This window comes from Pleurodeles waltl, chromosome 4_2 (genome assembly GCF_031143425.1).
Source record: "Pleurodeles waltl isolate 20211129_DDA chromosome 4_2, aPleWal1.hap1.20221129, whole genome shotgun sequence".
In the NCBI taxonomy this organism is placed as follows: Eukaryota; Metazoa; Chordata; class Amphibia; order Caudata; family Salamandridae; genus Pleurodeles; species Pleurodeles waltl.
The window spans coordinates 331,064,803-331,080,053 of NC_090443.1; the positions used below are offsets into that span (position 1 = coordinate 331,064,803).

General features: G+C 42.6%; 1 protein-coding gene across 4 annotated transcripts in view; it reads left to right on the plus strand.

Moving 5' to 3' along the window:
• Window positions 1-15,251, plus strand: part of PLA2G6 (phospholipase A2 group VI) — a 317,414-nt gene that overhangs the window by 161,242 nt on the left and 140,921 nt on the right. For 3 of the 4 annotated variants that reach the window (XM_069231334.1, XM_069231335.1, XM_069231336.1), the window contains exon 9: window positions 12,864-12,989. The exons of the other annotated variant lie outside the window; for it this stretch is intronic. In XM_069231334.1, the coding sequence (XP_069087435.1) occupies window positions 12,864-12,989 (126 nt within the window). The remainder of the gene's footprint in view (window positions 1-12,863; window positions 12,990-15,251) is intronic. 4 annotated transcript variants of the gene reach the window in all.

The following is a 15,251-nucleotide window of genomic DNA, read 5'->3' on the forward strand; positions in this document are numbered from 1 at the left end:
ACAGCCGCCTGAGCCCGGGAGGGTCTGGCCCCAGGTGGCCTACGTGCACGCCGCCACGTGTGGAGTATTAACCAGGCCTCATCAACTGTGAAGAGTGCAGTAAAGCTTTCGCATGCAGCCAAGTCCATACGTCTCCTGTTGTTGCGAACACTCTGTCACTTTGACATCTATTACTCAAAGTTTCACCGGGAATAAGAGCTCATACTTTTAGTTCAATTCTCTAAGATGTTGCTTGACCTTGCTGTAAGAGCTGCGTTGCTTCTGCACCTCAGCAGTGAAGTCTGGGTAGGCCGTGATCACTGCGTCCTCGTAGTGCCATGGGTCTTTCATGTGGAATAATTGAAGTATCAAGTCGCAGTCTCTGAAATTGAGAAGTCAGGCAACAGTGGGATGTGGCGGGGCATCTGGTTTGGGTGGTCTCCCGGGTACCCTGTGTGCCCACTCCACAGAGAAGAACTCAGTTGGCTTGCCCAACAACAATGTCTTACAACCAATTTTCAATGAAAAGTTCCACACTGGGGCCTTCAGCTCATTCAGGGAAGCCCAAAAGCCTGGCATTATTGCATCTGTATCCCCCTTTGGCGTCTTCTGCTCTTCAGTGTAGGGAAGTCACGTCTGCTTGGAGCTGTCATCTGTGCCTGAAGTTCCTGTACCACAGGGTGGAGGGAGGAGAGCAAGGATTCCTTTGCGTCGAAGCGCTCCGACAGGTTGCACTAGTACATCTGAAGCAGATTTACAGCAATAGAAATTGCATCAATCCTGGTTTTCAAGGAGGTCTTAGTTTCTAGAATGGCTTGAAGGACCTTATCAAACTGGACACATTGCACTTGGAGCGTAGATTCCAGGTGAGTTAGTGCCTCAGCAGTTTGACCTGAAGAGTGCAAGGGTGCTTGATCCTGCAACAGGGTTTTTTTGACTTTAGGCTTTCCCATCAAGGCGAATTAGTGTGAGATAGCGAGTTCTCCAAGTGAGTGAGGTATTTCCCCTAGAAGCACCCGCTGTGATAAGGAGTGTAAAGGTTATTGTCTGTCCCGTAGAACAAACCACACAAGAGTTTATCCTTTGGAGGAGAGGTTATCATCAATCAACATGAAATGTCATGCTCTCCTCCGCACCCCTCCTCCATTGTCCAGACAAGTAGCGTCGCTGTTGTTGTCGATGGCCTCTTGCATCTTTATTGTCCCCAATGCCAGACAGCACACGAGGCCGCTACAACAAGCCCTGGAAGGTAAGTGGTCTCAGTATTGAAAACTGTGGGACAACAGAGTGGTCATTACCCAAGATGCCAGACAGTCACTCAAGTGGTGGATGCAGGGTCAGCAAATACATAAAGGGGTGCCTTTTCAACAGGAACTTCCAGCACATACTCTTGTCACAAATTCTTCCCTCAAAGGTTGGGAAGGTCACATGGGTTCTCTGCAAGTTCAAGGCTTGTGGTCGAACAAGGAGCAGCTGTATCACATAAACATGCTGTAGCTCACACAACGACAATGCATTATTTGAACAAACCAGGAGGAACTCGCTCATGTCCCCTATCGCTGGAAGCACAAGCCATCTGGAACTGACTACTGGCCAGAGGCCTGACAATTTCTGCCATTCACCTACCAGGGCCACTAAACACCCAAGCAGACTCTCTAAGTTGTAACTTGGCAGGGGCTCACGACTGGATTCTAAACGACAATGTTGTTCAAAAGATTTTTCAGGAATGGCGGGTAACCTCAAATAGACCTTTTTGCAGATGAAACAAACAAAAAATGCCCAGAATTCGTATCCAGATTCACTGACAAAGGGGAATACCCTTTTGGTAAGCTGGTCAGGGACTTTTCTATGTGCATTTCCTCCCATGTCTTGATACCGACAGTCATCAACAAGCTATACAGAGCCAGTACTGGAATGATCCTGATAGCCCCAAAACGGCCCAGCCAGTAGTGGTGCATGGATTTTCTCCACCTGTCGGAAAGACTACACAGGAGACTGCCGTGCTGACTGGATCTCCTCCACAAGCTCAGAGGGAAGATATCCCATCCCCAACCATCCCTCGCTGAGCTTGCCAGCAAAGCTCCTGAATTCCTGCAGCATGGACACTTCGGTCTCTCTCAGGAATGCATAAGCATTCTGAAGGAGTCGAAAAGACTATCGACTAGACGTTCTTATTCCTTTAAAGAGATTTTACATGTGGTGTATTCAGAATCGTTACCATCCAATTCTGGGCCAGGAGGATTACCCTACCTCCTCCATCCAGCAAAATTGTGGTTACAATTTTCTTCTATTAATGTGCATCTTGCAGCAGTTACTTCTTATAGAAAATCACCTTCTTAAAGGTCATTCTCCCAAATGCCTGTTGTTAAAGATTACCTAGAGGGTTTAAAGAAGGAGTTCCCTCCCGTACGTTCCCCCACTCCTCACTGGGAGCTGAATGTGGTACTTTCAAAACTCATGGGTCCACCTTTCGAACCAATACATAAGGCTTCCTTACAGCACCTTACATGGAAGACTGCTTTTCTTGTAGCAATTACTTTGGTACGCAGTCAGCGAAATTCGGCCTCTCTGTGCCAAAGACCCTCACACAGTTTTTCATGCCAACAGGGTAGTGATGAGAACTCATCCCAGTTTTCTCCCCAAGGTAGTGTCTGATTCCCACATTAATCAGACAATGTCACTCCCTACGTTCTTTCCTAATAAGTCTATACCAGCGGAAAGAGATTATACTCTCTAGATCTCAAAAGAGTACTGAAATTTTACCTGGACAAAACGAAGGACATCAGACAGTCTGTTCACCTGTTCGTAAAGTATTGCCCTTTGATGACGGGCATTGCCTCCTCTAAACAAACCATCTCCAGATGGATAGTTTCTTGCATCATGTTCACTCATCAGTTGGCCAACAATCAGTTGCCTGCAAGGCCTAAAACTCACTCTACAAGGGGCAAGGAAACAGCAACAGGCCTACTAAAGAATGTTCCCATCTCTGAAATGTGCAGAGCTGCTACTTGGAGATTGGTACATACTTTCCCAAGGCATTACTGTCTAGATTCAGATACTAAGATGGACACTGAAGTAGGGCAGGCCTCCTTAAGAAATCTATTTGGTTGATAAAGATACATATTGGTGTTCGCCCTTGATTTGTCCAGAGGAGTGTGGGATGGGCTTGCTATTCTATTCAGTGCTTATGATTACTGATGACGATCCCTTGGATGAGAACGATAAGTTACTACTTACCTGTAATCCTGGTTCTCATCCAGGGGAATCCTCATCAAAGTTATAAGCAACCTGTCCTCCTCCCTAGGTGAATCTTGCATCTAGCACTATATACTTACCTCTAGTTTATTCTTAATGTCATTATGAAAAAGTACTGATCTAACTGTTACCCAACAGTCACCTCTGGGGCATGATGGGATACAGGAGGTCTTACAGCACTGTTCCAGTATTTCCTTGTTATGCTTTTAATGCAGTCTATTGGCTAATAATGCATTTGGATTCCTTTTCAGTTTTAGCTTTAATAAAATCTGTGGTTTTGCACCCTATACTCTCTCTTCTGTTTTTCAGAAATGTTTGACTCTGGAAAGAGGTTTATCAAAGGAAAAAAACGAATGCAAGTAGCCCCCCCCCCACCCACCTTATGACTTTGAGGATTCCCCTGGAGGAGAACCAGATTTACAGGTAAGTAACTTACTCTTCTGCAGGGCATGACAGGACGACATGCCATCGCACCTGCTAATGAGAGAGAGTCAGGCGGATAATCCAATACCCTATTTGGTGAGTCACACATTCCGGATTTGGGAATGGGTGATTAAAAAAAGGTACTACACAGGTCCTCCTTTGACCGGGAATTGCACATACAGGATCGCAAACCCTTCCACTCTGTTGATCTTGACATGTCCATGGAAAGGTGGAGGAAGGACTGATGCCTCTTAGCAGGTACTGAGTACCCAGGAGAGTTCTTCTTTAATTTCCAAGAGGCGTAGGACACATTTAATGTAGGGTGGAGCCATTACATCTAGTACTCCAAATTAGGAAACACTGCAAAGGAGCTATGGTACACACATCCGGCAGTCCCATCAACATCAAAGACGGGGAGTGCAGGTTTTCTCACATATAGGGAGGGTGGCGACTCATCACTTTATTCTACAAAGCATTCCACAGAGATATGACAAAAGGCTTGTACAAAGCAAGGATGGCATGGGAGACAGATCTGGTGGAGCCCATTGAGGATTCGGATTGGGGTAATGCATGCAGCTTGCATGCATCTTGGTGAAAACGGATGTAAACTTTAGCACTTCATTTATTTATACTGCACTTACATAACACCATCCTGGTTAAATAGTATTGACACTGCCAGGGCGGCACAGTGTGCACGTTGTGAAGAGGAGGGGAGGGTACCCTCGTTCCTACATACGGCATGGCAGTGTGCAGGGGTACATGGCCTCTGGGAGGATGTTGTGCCCCGAATTGAGTGGGCTGCAGGAATTGGTATCCCCATGACACCCAGGGCATGCCTGCTGGCCATGGTAGTGAATCCTAGGAGGCGCAAGATTTTGTATAAGCGCCTGCAGTTAGCGCTGCTTCTTGCTAAGCACAGAATAACCTTTGGGTGGATGGGATATTGGGCTGCAAGTGGGGCATTATGGTTCAGAGATGTTCTTGAGTGGGGAGCTGCAGAGGAACAACGCCTGCAACTCTCTCACACTGATGAAAGAGCTGCAGAGGACTTGACAGCCTTGAGGGCAATGTTGGACTCTTTTAATGCGCATAGAGCCTCTGACACGGAATCAGACACGGGAGACCCGGAGATGTGAAGGTATACAGAGCATTATTGTATGGGAGAGAAGCTATTACCAAGTGACCTTCTGGGTTATGAATGTTCATATTCATTCACTGACTTGGTATATGTGATGTTATCCCCTTAGTGCAGGTCTTTCCTGTAAATCAGCTAGATGTGTGATATGGTATTTGCACTTTTTAACATGCACTGTGTATTGTTTGTTTTTGTATACATTAAATGCAAACATAAAGTTTAAAAAAATAAAAAGTATCACCACTTCATTAGCTATAAAACAACATGAGCAACAATCAATACAACATTGAGATTGGCATATCCATTCACAGAAGTGTTGACATTGTAGGAACAAACTCACCTTTTTTTAGATGCCTGTCCCTGAGAGTGAGAACAGTAATGAAATTGTTGGGAATTATGGCATCTTGTGTTCTTTTAATACCAAATGAATGACTTCATCTGAGACCAGTTCGGGAGGGGATGTGCCATTGGTCTCAAGTCAGTGGGAAATAGGAGGATATAATGGTTGTAACAAACAAAATACAGAAAGAGTTACAGTGGCTGAACAATGGTAAAAGGTAAAATATTGAAGGCACCAAACCCAGAGGCTAGCATTACAACAGGCGTGTCATAGGTAGGATGTGGAGCAACAGTTCCCAGTCTAAATATTGGAAAAGAATGGCTGCATACACATACATTTTGTAGAATTAAAAACATCCTTTCTAGGACCAAAGACTTTACAAAGGAAGCCCGATAGCAAATAATCCAAATGCAAACAGATATCACAGCAGTAGTGTTCTGCTTCAGCAAGCATGGGGGATTTTTTTTTTATCCTGTTAGTTGGTTCAGGAAATTTGACACTGGACCGATGCAAGAAACATTGTTTTAATGGCCACTTATGTACCAGGGCTAGGAAACAATCAAGCTGATATCCTAGGTAGACTGGTATGTCCCACCAATAGGAATTGTAACAGGGTATCCTAATAGAGATGTTTATCAAATGGGACATTCCAAATCTAGATCTATTTGCAACAAAAGAAATTACAAGACACCAAGGGGGTTATTCTAACTTTGGAGGAGGTGTTAATCCGTCCCAAAAGTGACGGAAAAGGGACGGATTTACCACCAGCCGTATTACGAGTCCATTATATCCTATGGAACTCGTAATACGGCTGGTGGTATATCCGTCACTTTACCGTCACTTTTGGGACGGATTAACACTCCTCCAAAGTTAGAATAACCCCCCAAGTCTTTGCATCCAGGCATTTCCATCCACAGTTAAGATGGAATGCTCTTTTGAGAAATTCCTGCAATATGTTTGCATAAACCTTTCCAAAGTAACTACTTCAGATAGTAATCAACGAGTTCAAAATATCCAAGTTGAAACTTATAGTAATAGCCCTACCCCCCTGGTGGACTTGGCAAATATGGTTCTCAGAACTAACCCATTCGACACAACTCAGTTATAACAATACCTGTAGCAAAAGATGCATTGACATTGGAGAAGGCAGAGATCCTCAAAGCCTACAATTAACAGTGTGGCTCCAGAAGTCTTAAAGTGCCTGCAGTAAAATATTCCTCTGAAATGTATGGGAGTCTTTACAAAAGCCAGGAAAACATCAACTCAAAAATCCTGTTGCTAGAAAATGGCACAGATTTCTAAACTGGTGTAGAAAAATGGTTTTATGGAATAGAAAACGGATCTGCTTGTGTTGGTGAAGTAGTTTATGCATTTATTTGAAGTTTACCTTAGTTAGGCATCTTTCTCCTCTGTTGCAGCATACACAAAAGGAATAGATCAAACACTAATATTTTATTTACCAGTTATAAAAATATTCATATAATGAGTACAGGATCACAAGCTATATTCGGTCTAAATAACCATCAAAGCAATAACTTACAACAGTAAAATCATGATCTTTGCATAATAAATATGTAACAGCAAGACTAAAAGATAGATAATAAAAAATAAGATAAAAGACTATAAAATGAGGAGTCTACAAGAAAAATTACAATAAAACCTACATATGTGACCCGTCCTATAAATGAGGAGCAAGAGTCGAAGTTCCATGTGTTGTCTGCTTTAAACTTCCTCATCAATAATTTAGATTTAAAAAAATCCAATAAATAAAACAATTTGAGTTAAATAAGGTAAAATCGGGGATCAGTTGATATCAAATCACTATAAACCTTTTTCTTTAAAAAAAAATGTGCGTGTGTACCAAGCGGACGCAAGGAACTTGCTGACCGCACAAGTTAGGGGAATGGAACAATCTCTCAACATCAACCTAAGGGCATCTCTACACGTTCTTATCCCCATGTTCCTACAGGCGGGACGGAGCCATTTCCGTCGAGCCATGCCATAGGCAGGACAAATAAACATAAAGTGCACTACAGTTTCCACAGAACCGTTACAGCAAGGACATTTATCAGATGGCAGGGTGGAGCTCCATGAGCTAGAAAAGGACTTCAAAGGGAGGCTTCCATACCTAAAACGAACATACAAACTTTTGCTTAGTTGATCGGTAATTAGGTCCATATAATGAGTAAAAATCCTATGTCCTCCGCATTCAGCAACAGCTTACAGTGACACTTAAACATAGTACTAGCAGCCGTGATGAAACCACTCTTTATACCAATGCTTGAGATTGACTGAAAGTTTCCTACTATAAAAGCGATCTTTTTAATTGCAGTTCTGTCTTTAAGGAAAGTGAATCCAAGCATTGTCAATAGAACAATCCTGTTTGTGCATATACAAAGATAAGGTAGTTATGAGTACAAGTTAATTCCTAAAGTAGTCACGTTTTGACAACAACCAGTCTGTTCAACTTCCCACATTTTTCAGACATCTAAAGTGCACATAAAAGAGAATTACATTCCTTAGATGTTTGAAGATCTGTTATGCACTACTTGAAAAACACAAGAAATATTAAGATGACTGATCAGTTTTTTAATAGCCTATACTTCTCAAACTTTAGACATGCCTAGTACAAAAGGGACAGTTGCTAGACAAACTGTGCGGACAATGCAAATTTCTTAAACAATAAATAAAACACTAACTAGCAACCAAAAAGCACATTCAACAAGAAGGAGGGAGTGACCTCCTTTTTAGCTAGTGTGTGATTAAATAATATGTGTGACTGCCACTCAAAGCATTGTTGTATCGATAGTGAGAGACAAAAATAAACACTTGTAGGTTAAACTATAATGAAAAACTTATGTAACAATACCCTTTCTTCGAACCCTCTTCGACAGGGGAACTATAAATACGAAATCCATGTACAGCATTTTAATATAGAATCCAGGTTGCAGCAGAAACAGTCTACTTGCATGTAGCAATGGTTTTGCCGCATGATACATCTAGATTCATATGTGACCCTCACACTTTCCCATGGAAGGGAGAAGAAGAGGAAAAAAGGACCGCTTTTGGGACCTAGTGGGCTTACAGGCGAAGACATAGGAAGTCTTATAGCTCTGCCTTATCCCTTTCAGTAAGACCCATTAGGACCAACCCCAGGTTCCTGCAGACAAACTGTGCCACCAATTTAATTACCACTCCTGGTCATCTTTGAGTGGTTTGACATTGAAATACAGTTGTTGCAGGATTGGCAATTAATTCAGGTTTCACTGTTGAGTGCTTCAGTTTTGAGGGATATGTCAACATTAACCTACAGACCACTGTGAAATTTAGACAGTTGGTGTTGCAGTCCATGGAGTAGAAATGGAAGAGTCAGATCATCTCATGGCCATTAGAAGAGGAGGAACTTACTTTTGTGAATATTTAGCATTTGCCTGCTCAAGAAGATGAACCCCTTCTGTGTTGCTACAGCTGCAGGTGTGGCCTACACTGCCTTCAACACCACAAAGGTCATTTGTTTTTCCTCAAGAATGTCTTTGTGTGTAGTGGCCCCAGAAACACAGACCTCACAGGATACGTCCTGTTTTAGACGGTGGTCACAACTCAGAACAGACATTGCACCCGTTCAGAGTTCCAGAGGATACGAAGGATATACATGCTGGATATAGACACAGTCATCTTGTACTATGGAGTGTTTATCTTTGATTGCATGAGTCTATATCATTAAGAAATTCTCTGTAAGACAACATTTTATTCTTCCACAGAGTTGCCAATAGAGGTGCTCGGAAGTTATATATAGACCATTTCTATGACACCATTGCAGAAATCCATCACATTTGAGATGTTTTGGCTAGGGCCAAATGCAAGGCAACTAATCCCTCCAGTGTTATTTTGCCATTGACGGTGAAAGTTCTTCTAGCATTTGGCTGCTGAAAAAGATGATCGTCTTTTATGCTGCTACAGCCACAGTTGCAGCGTACACTGCCTTCAACACCACAAAAGTGACATGCAGTGGTTTCTCTTCCTTAAGCATGTCTTGGGGTATAATGGCCCCAGAAAGAAAGCCTGATTCATCCTGTTTTAGAGGGTGGTCCCGACATTAGAACATACATTGTACTAGTTGAGTGTTGAGGAGGAGGCACACTGGAATATAGACACAAATATTTTGCACAGTAGAGTTTCACAGGATAGGATTCTTCCACAAGCGAGTTCAAACACTGTCTCTTTTTACAGAGGCAGCAGTAGCAATACCAGCAGCAACAGCAAAAATAACTGTCTTCCAAAGACAGAAACTGTTTCACAGTGCAGAGAAACCAGCACTTCTGAGTAGCCTTCTGTAACACCCCAAAGGCCACTGGACAATCACTCCATCACTTTGTCCCTTTGGCTCAATACTGCAATGGAAAAGAAAAATGAGTGCTGCATGTTGTACACAAGGCTTACCAGTTCAGGGTGTGCAGTTTTCCACCCTGCATTTCCCTAAGCGGAACAAGTCTGCTGGGCCACTTTTACAAACTATGATGCAAAAGTTGGGTAAAAAAGTTTCAGAGCAGCAGACTAATAAAGGGATTTACTCTTGATTCATTTTACCATGAAAGAAGAACCCAAAGATAAACTCAGCACCAATTAGTACTGAGAAAACAACAAATTGAAAATGAAAAGTCTAGAACACTTGCCCTCCGCCAGATTTACCTGGCTTCTACCTGTTTACACCAGGAACGAAGAAAGGGCATCTTTTCATGTGTGGTTCATCAAAACTCACATAAGGTTTCTACTCTTTCAGACCTGTGGATGAGATTACCAGTACAGAGTTGTGCATCTTTGCTCAAAATCCCTCTGCATCAGCTTTCCAAATGCATGACAGTGGTGGCATTTATGATCTTTAGGGATTTTCATCTATCCATACTCTAACAGTTAACAGCTGGTTGATCCAAGCCCACTTATAGCAAGGTGACAAAGGATTCATAAACAACAACCAAAGATTTTCAGTTCTTTGGCCTTTGGAATAAACTTCAAGATATCCACAATCATTTTACTACCACTGAATCCCTCTGGGCAGTGCTGAACATAAGATTTACAGAGGTGTGTCTTTTGGATGACATGCTGTCTTCCATTCTACTGAAATGCAACAGCTTGAGATAACCTTTAATCCAGCACCACGACTGTTCTCCTCTCTTCTGAATTAAAAGCATTTTATTTCCATGTAGTCTGAAAGGCCAGTTTTTACAGGAGGCCATACAGCGATATGTCAAGGATCACTGGTGCCAGAAAACAGGGAATTGACACAGCATCTTATTCTGTTCACTATGACTCAGTTGCTTGCTTGATGGTGCCAGAAGAAGACAGACTGAAAGAGGGGTATCATTGCAGTTGTTTCTTCTTCGTGGTTGATTGTGAAGGATTCTTTAACACAAGGTTTGGGTCATCCATGGGCAATTTAATAGTAGAAGGAAGTAAAGCATACAAGAAATAATGTGACTAAGTAAATAAGCTGAAGCTGAGAGCAGATGGCATACTTCTTTAGTCTTTTATACCCTCTATTGCACTAAATTTAATTCAGATTCAAAGTAGCACTATCTCAGTACCTCAGTAAAATACCTGAAAAAGATATGAATGACAAGATCCAGTTTTGTCTTTGCCCAGAAGATCTGGCACAGACTCAGTCTTTGAGTCTCCATATCAGAGTAATCTGGTTATGAGGCCTTTATAATACTAGGCAGACATTCTGAGCAGGCATCTATGGCAACAATACAAATGTGTTGTGTACGATGATTTAGTAGACGATGTCCCTTCGGTCTCGACTCTGTTAAATTTGCAAAAAAAGCTATACAGATTTTCAAGTCCAAGCTCCCTCGGCCTAACTCCAAAGGAAATGCCTTTTGGATAGACCAGTAATATACATTTCTTCGCACTTTTTCACCATTTCCTCTGATCTGCAAGGTGGTTGTCAAGCTGAAACAACATACATTGAGACTGGTCTTCATTGTTTTTGATTGATCATGCTAAGAGTGGTACTCAGATCGGCTCCAGTCTCAGGACTGCTGTGGAGTACTTCAGTCACTTATCCCTAGAATGTCAATTGTAAATGTCCTTCATGAGCACTTTACTATACTTGCCAATTCCAGACTGAGAAAACTACCCTGTAGTCCCTGAAGGTGCCTGAAGCATTAAAAAAACATCAGTGTTTTTCAACTTCTTTCCCTTACTGCTAGAACCTGCCTCACAGTACACCTCCCCTTTTAAAACAAAAGAAGACATAGTAAATGAAGAGCCTCTGGACAAAGGTATTTTTCACCATTGACTGATACTGCAGGTGAAATCTAGTCTGAAGAAGACCTACAAAAACCTGGTAAACGTTTATCAACTTGCATCACATACATTATTTAACAAAGAAGCAGAGAGTAAATAATGTTGTGTGAAGTGAAAACAGGACCCCAAAAATAATATTTTCAGTTGAAAAAATGAAGGGCAGGGCAGAAAAATAATTGAGGGTCTTACTGCCACTGTGCTGCATTCTGTCATGTTAAGCTCCCAGTCTGTCTTAAAGCAGTAGTGGCCTTTATTTTTCCTCTACAAGGTTGTATGGCTAAGGAAATGGTTTCCTGTCATATTTTCACTTCTAAAAGGAAGTGGAGGATTTTTATTTTACTGTGAATCTTTTTTTTTTAAAGTACATTGCATTTTGTTTCTAAAATTGGAGATTTCTGTTTAAAAACAAAAAACGAATTTACCCATTCTGCATGTGATTCAATGTTTATGACTACTAATGAAGGCCGATTGGCTGAGAACTTTAGCCTTCTTATTCCTAAGCCCGTCGCATTTCATAAGAACCTGTGCTTGCATATCTCATGAGTTCAGCTAGATACCTTTGTACTAATTGAATATTGATAGGTGCTACATTATTTAGGGGGTAACGCAGGGATCAGAACAAGGAACAAGTAATGTGAGGGATCCTCAAGGATGTTGCTTAGGCAAAAGGAGATATCGGCGGGTCGAGGTATCATGGCAGGACTACTTTTTCCTTCAACTTCACTAATTACAGGGTTCCTGTGCCATCTACAAGACAGTGTTTCTTTCACATGTATGTAGGATGGAGGTCTTGGGATGAAGAGTAGAGATTTTATATTGGTGGAGATGTGACTTGTACTTACTGTATGAGGGAGGACAACTGCAAGCCTTAGGAGGTCTACTCCTATCAGAATTTCCCATTGCCTGAAGAATCTGTGATTGTGTACCTCTCTGAAGAGGTAGTTTGCAGGCGATACATTTGTACACAATTAGGTGCCCACAGCTGTGTCTGTCTACGTCATATGATCTTAGCTCACCTGTGTAGGACCCACACCCACATCAGCACATTCACAGATGTGTGCCTTCATCTGTTGATCTGCATGCCATGTGCTGAACCTCTGATGTTTGTATGATTTCAGCTGTACCTTTGCTGGCCACAGGCCTTTGCTACACATGTGATGGTAAAGTAACATCAGCTTTATCTTTCTATGTAGTTTGTTGTGTCGTTATAAGTCTGTGTACTCCGCCTCACCTGTGAAAGTTGAGCACCGTCAGCTGGAATTGCTCATGGGGATGTATGGTGTGCCCTGAGTGGGTCACAATGTTTGCTGCAAGTGTAGTGCACCACTGGATGCATTCAGTGGGCACTCACAGGAAAATAACCATGCTTCTGCCAAAACGATCCCTAGTTGACTATGGTGTTTTTTCTTTCCCGCCACTGACAAGGTGATAACCGGAAGGTGTTGCTGAACCTGCTTAGTAGTGTAGGAGCTGAGCGCTGCTACCCGCCTTCCCCTGACTCGTCTGCAGCCCTATATGCCCATTCTTCCCGGAGCAGCAATAGCAGCATAGGTAATACCCATCTCTCCCCCCACCCTCCATCTCATTTCGGAGGGTTTGGGACTGTCCTGTCATATCTTATGTTCTTTCAGTTGGCACAACTCTTCCTGCTCAGTGTTGCTTCTCCTTTCCTTGCTGGTGAGCGGCTGGATGGATGGATGCCTCGGTGGGTGTGCTGCTCCTCTCACAACTCTTTGGCTACAATCTACACCAAGGCCTGCCTGGATGAGATATCCACCTCAAACTCACTTTGAGACGCCAGTAGGGCAGCATCAGACTTAAAGCACACTGTATGCATTAATACACCCTGTGCACTTACTTCCATGTTCCTGGGACTGTTTGTTGTGGTTCACTGTACAGACAATATAGAAGTCAGAAGGGGTATTATGGGTGGCTTGTTATCGTGCAGAGTGGGATGCACATGTTTTTGTGTGACTGGTGAAGGGACTGGCAGTCTGAATCTTCCAGAGCTATCTGACAATTGCCAGGGTACAAATGGATGCAGGTTGACTGCCTTTCTGGAGTGAGGTCCCAAACCAGGTCGTGTGAGAGTGTACGCTGACCAGAATTGGAGGAAGCATCCACATCAATGAGGATTATGCTTTCCCTGTTACTTCCTCCTCAGCCATCTCTCTCACGTTCATAATTTCTAAGGGTTTGAGGCAGGGGCCCTAGTGCAGCTCTTACTATGGCAGAAATTGACTGGACCTGGTAAGTGCTCCACAATGACAGAAGAACGTACAACAGGTTGTGAGTCATCTTCCAGATTTTGGGAGAGCAACACCACAGGCACACATGTATATGCACTTTCTGATGGATATTTCTAACCACAGATCCCTCATCTTTTTAATCCCCCAGGCACCAGACTGGATCTGGAATCTTTTCTTGCAACAGCCTCTGTGCACTGGTAGGTGCACCAATGGGACTCCACATCGGCTTCGTGCCACTTCTGAAAGTGACAACATGAGCCTGTAGATTGGCATAACCCCTGTGTGCTGACATCGGTTCCTTTCTTCTTTTGTGCGCCCTTTAAAGCAATATTATCAGAATATTGGTCCCAAAGCTGCAAGACATCTTCCTTTGGTGCTTGGGCTCCAAATCTTCAGTCAAAACAAGCAGTTATCTTCTTTTCTAAACACATTTGACCACAATTGTAAGTGCAGTAGGAGTAGTTCCATGTATCAAGTGAAAGAAATCACAGCATTATTCAAATACAAGTTCTTATTTAAGTGTATGCTCAAAAAGATTTGTGAGCACATTCAGGAATGAGCTGTTTGTATTTGTGTGCTTAAAGTATTTCCAGAAGGTGAGTTAAAGTGCAAATTATCAAACTCTTCACATAAATCGTTATTGATGCACAAAACAAACTTCACCAGTGTAAGCGGTGACAAATAAGTGAGATAGTGATGCAGGTAGGAACACAAAGCAAAACAGAGAGCATATATTTTGTTATTTAGGGCATCCTAGAGTAATGGGATGAATTGTTCAATACATATTCAGTAGTATGAACATACACACCAGTCTGCTGTTTAGTGAATCAGGTGGGACTTTGCAATTAAAGTACTTTTTATTGAAGTCCCACTGCCAGTGTTTCTAATCAAGGATGTGGACGATCTTGTTGTTGGTTGGAGCCACACCACAAAACAAAGATGGCTGATTTAGGCTGATGACGTTCTTCGGGGGTGCTGATTTCCGTGATTGGTTGTGTTGTTACATTTTGACCCATGAAACTGATTGGGTTTCCTCAAGCGATGGCGCTGATGTTCAGTTTTTTAATCTTGGGAAATGGGGCCAAGTTTGAGGGAGGGCATTAACCTTCACAGGTCCAATAACAAAGGTGGCAGGTCACCTTGAACGCCATTGGTTTGTGTAGGTGTGAAGCAGCACCCTTTTTTATCTGTAAATGAACGCTGTGTTCAGAAAGACTGGCAGATACGTGCAGTTTGACGCATGTCAAAAACATGACTTTAAGTCGAGTGACAAGCACTCCTTGAAGCACAACATTCTATTAAGTAGTGTTTTGACGCTAGTTTTACAGATGGCTGGAGGCTATCCTTGACTCTGATTTAAATGCCCCAAAGGGCAGTTCACATCTTCCAGATGATGCTGAGGAGGAAGAATCAGGCAATTTGCTTCCCCTTTCTAGACCTTCAAAGTGCTAGTGGCCTTGACCCTCTTCATAGATTATGTTAGACTCGTTATTGGGACCCCCACGGAAGAGAGCACCTCTTTTGTGATGGGAGTTTGTTAAGCCACAGAGGTGAGTTGCATTTG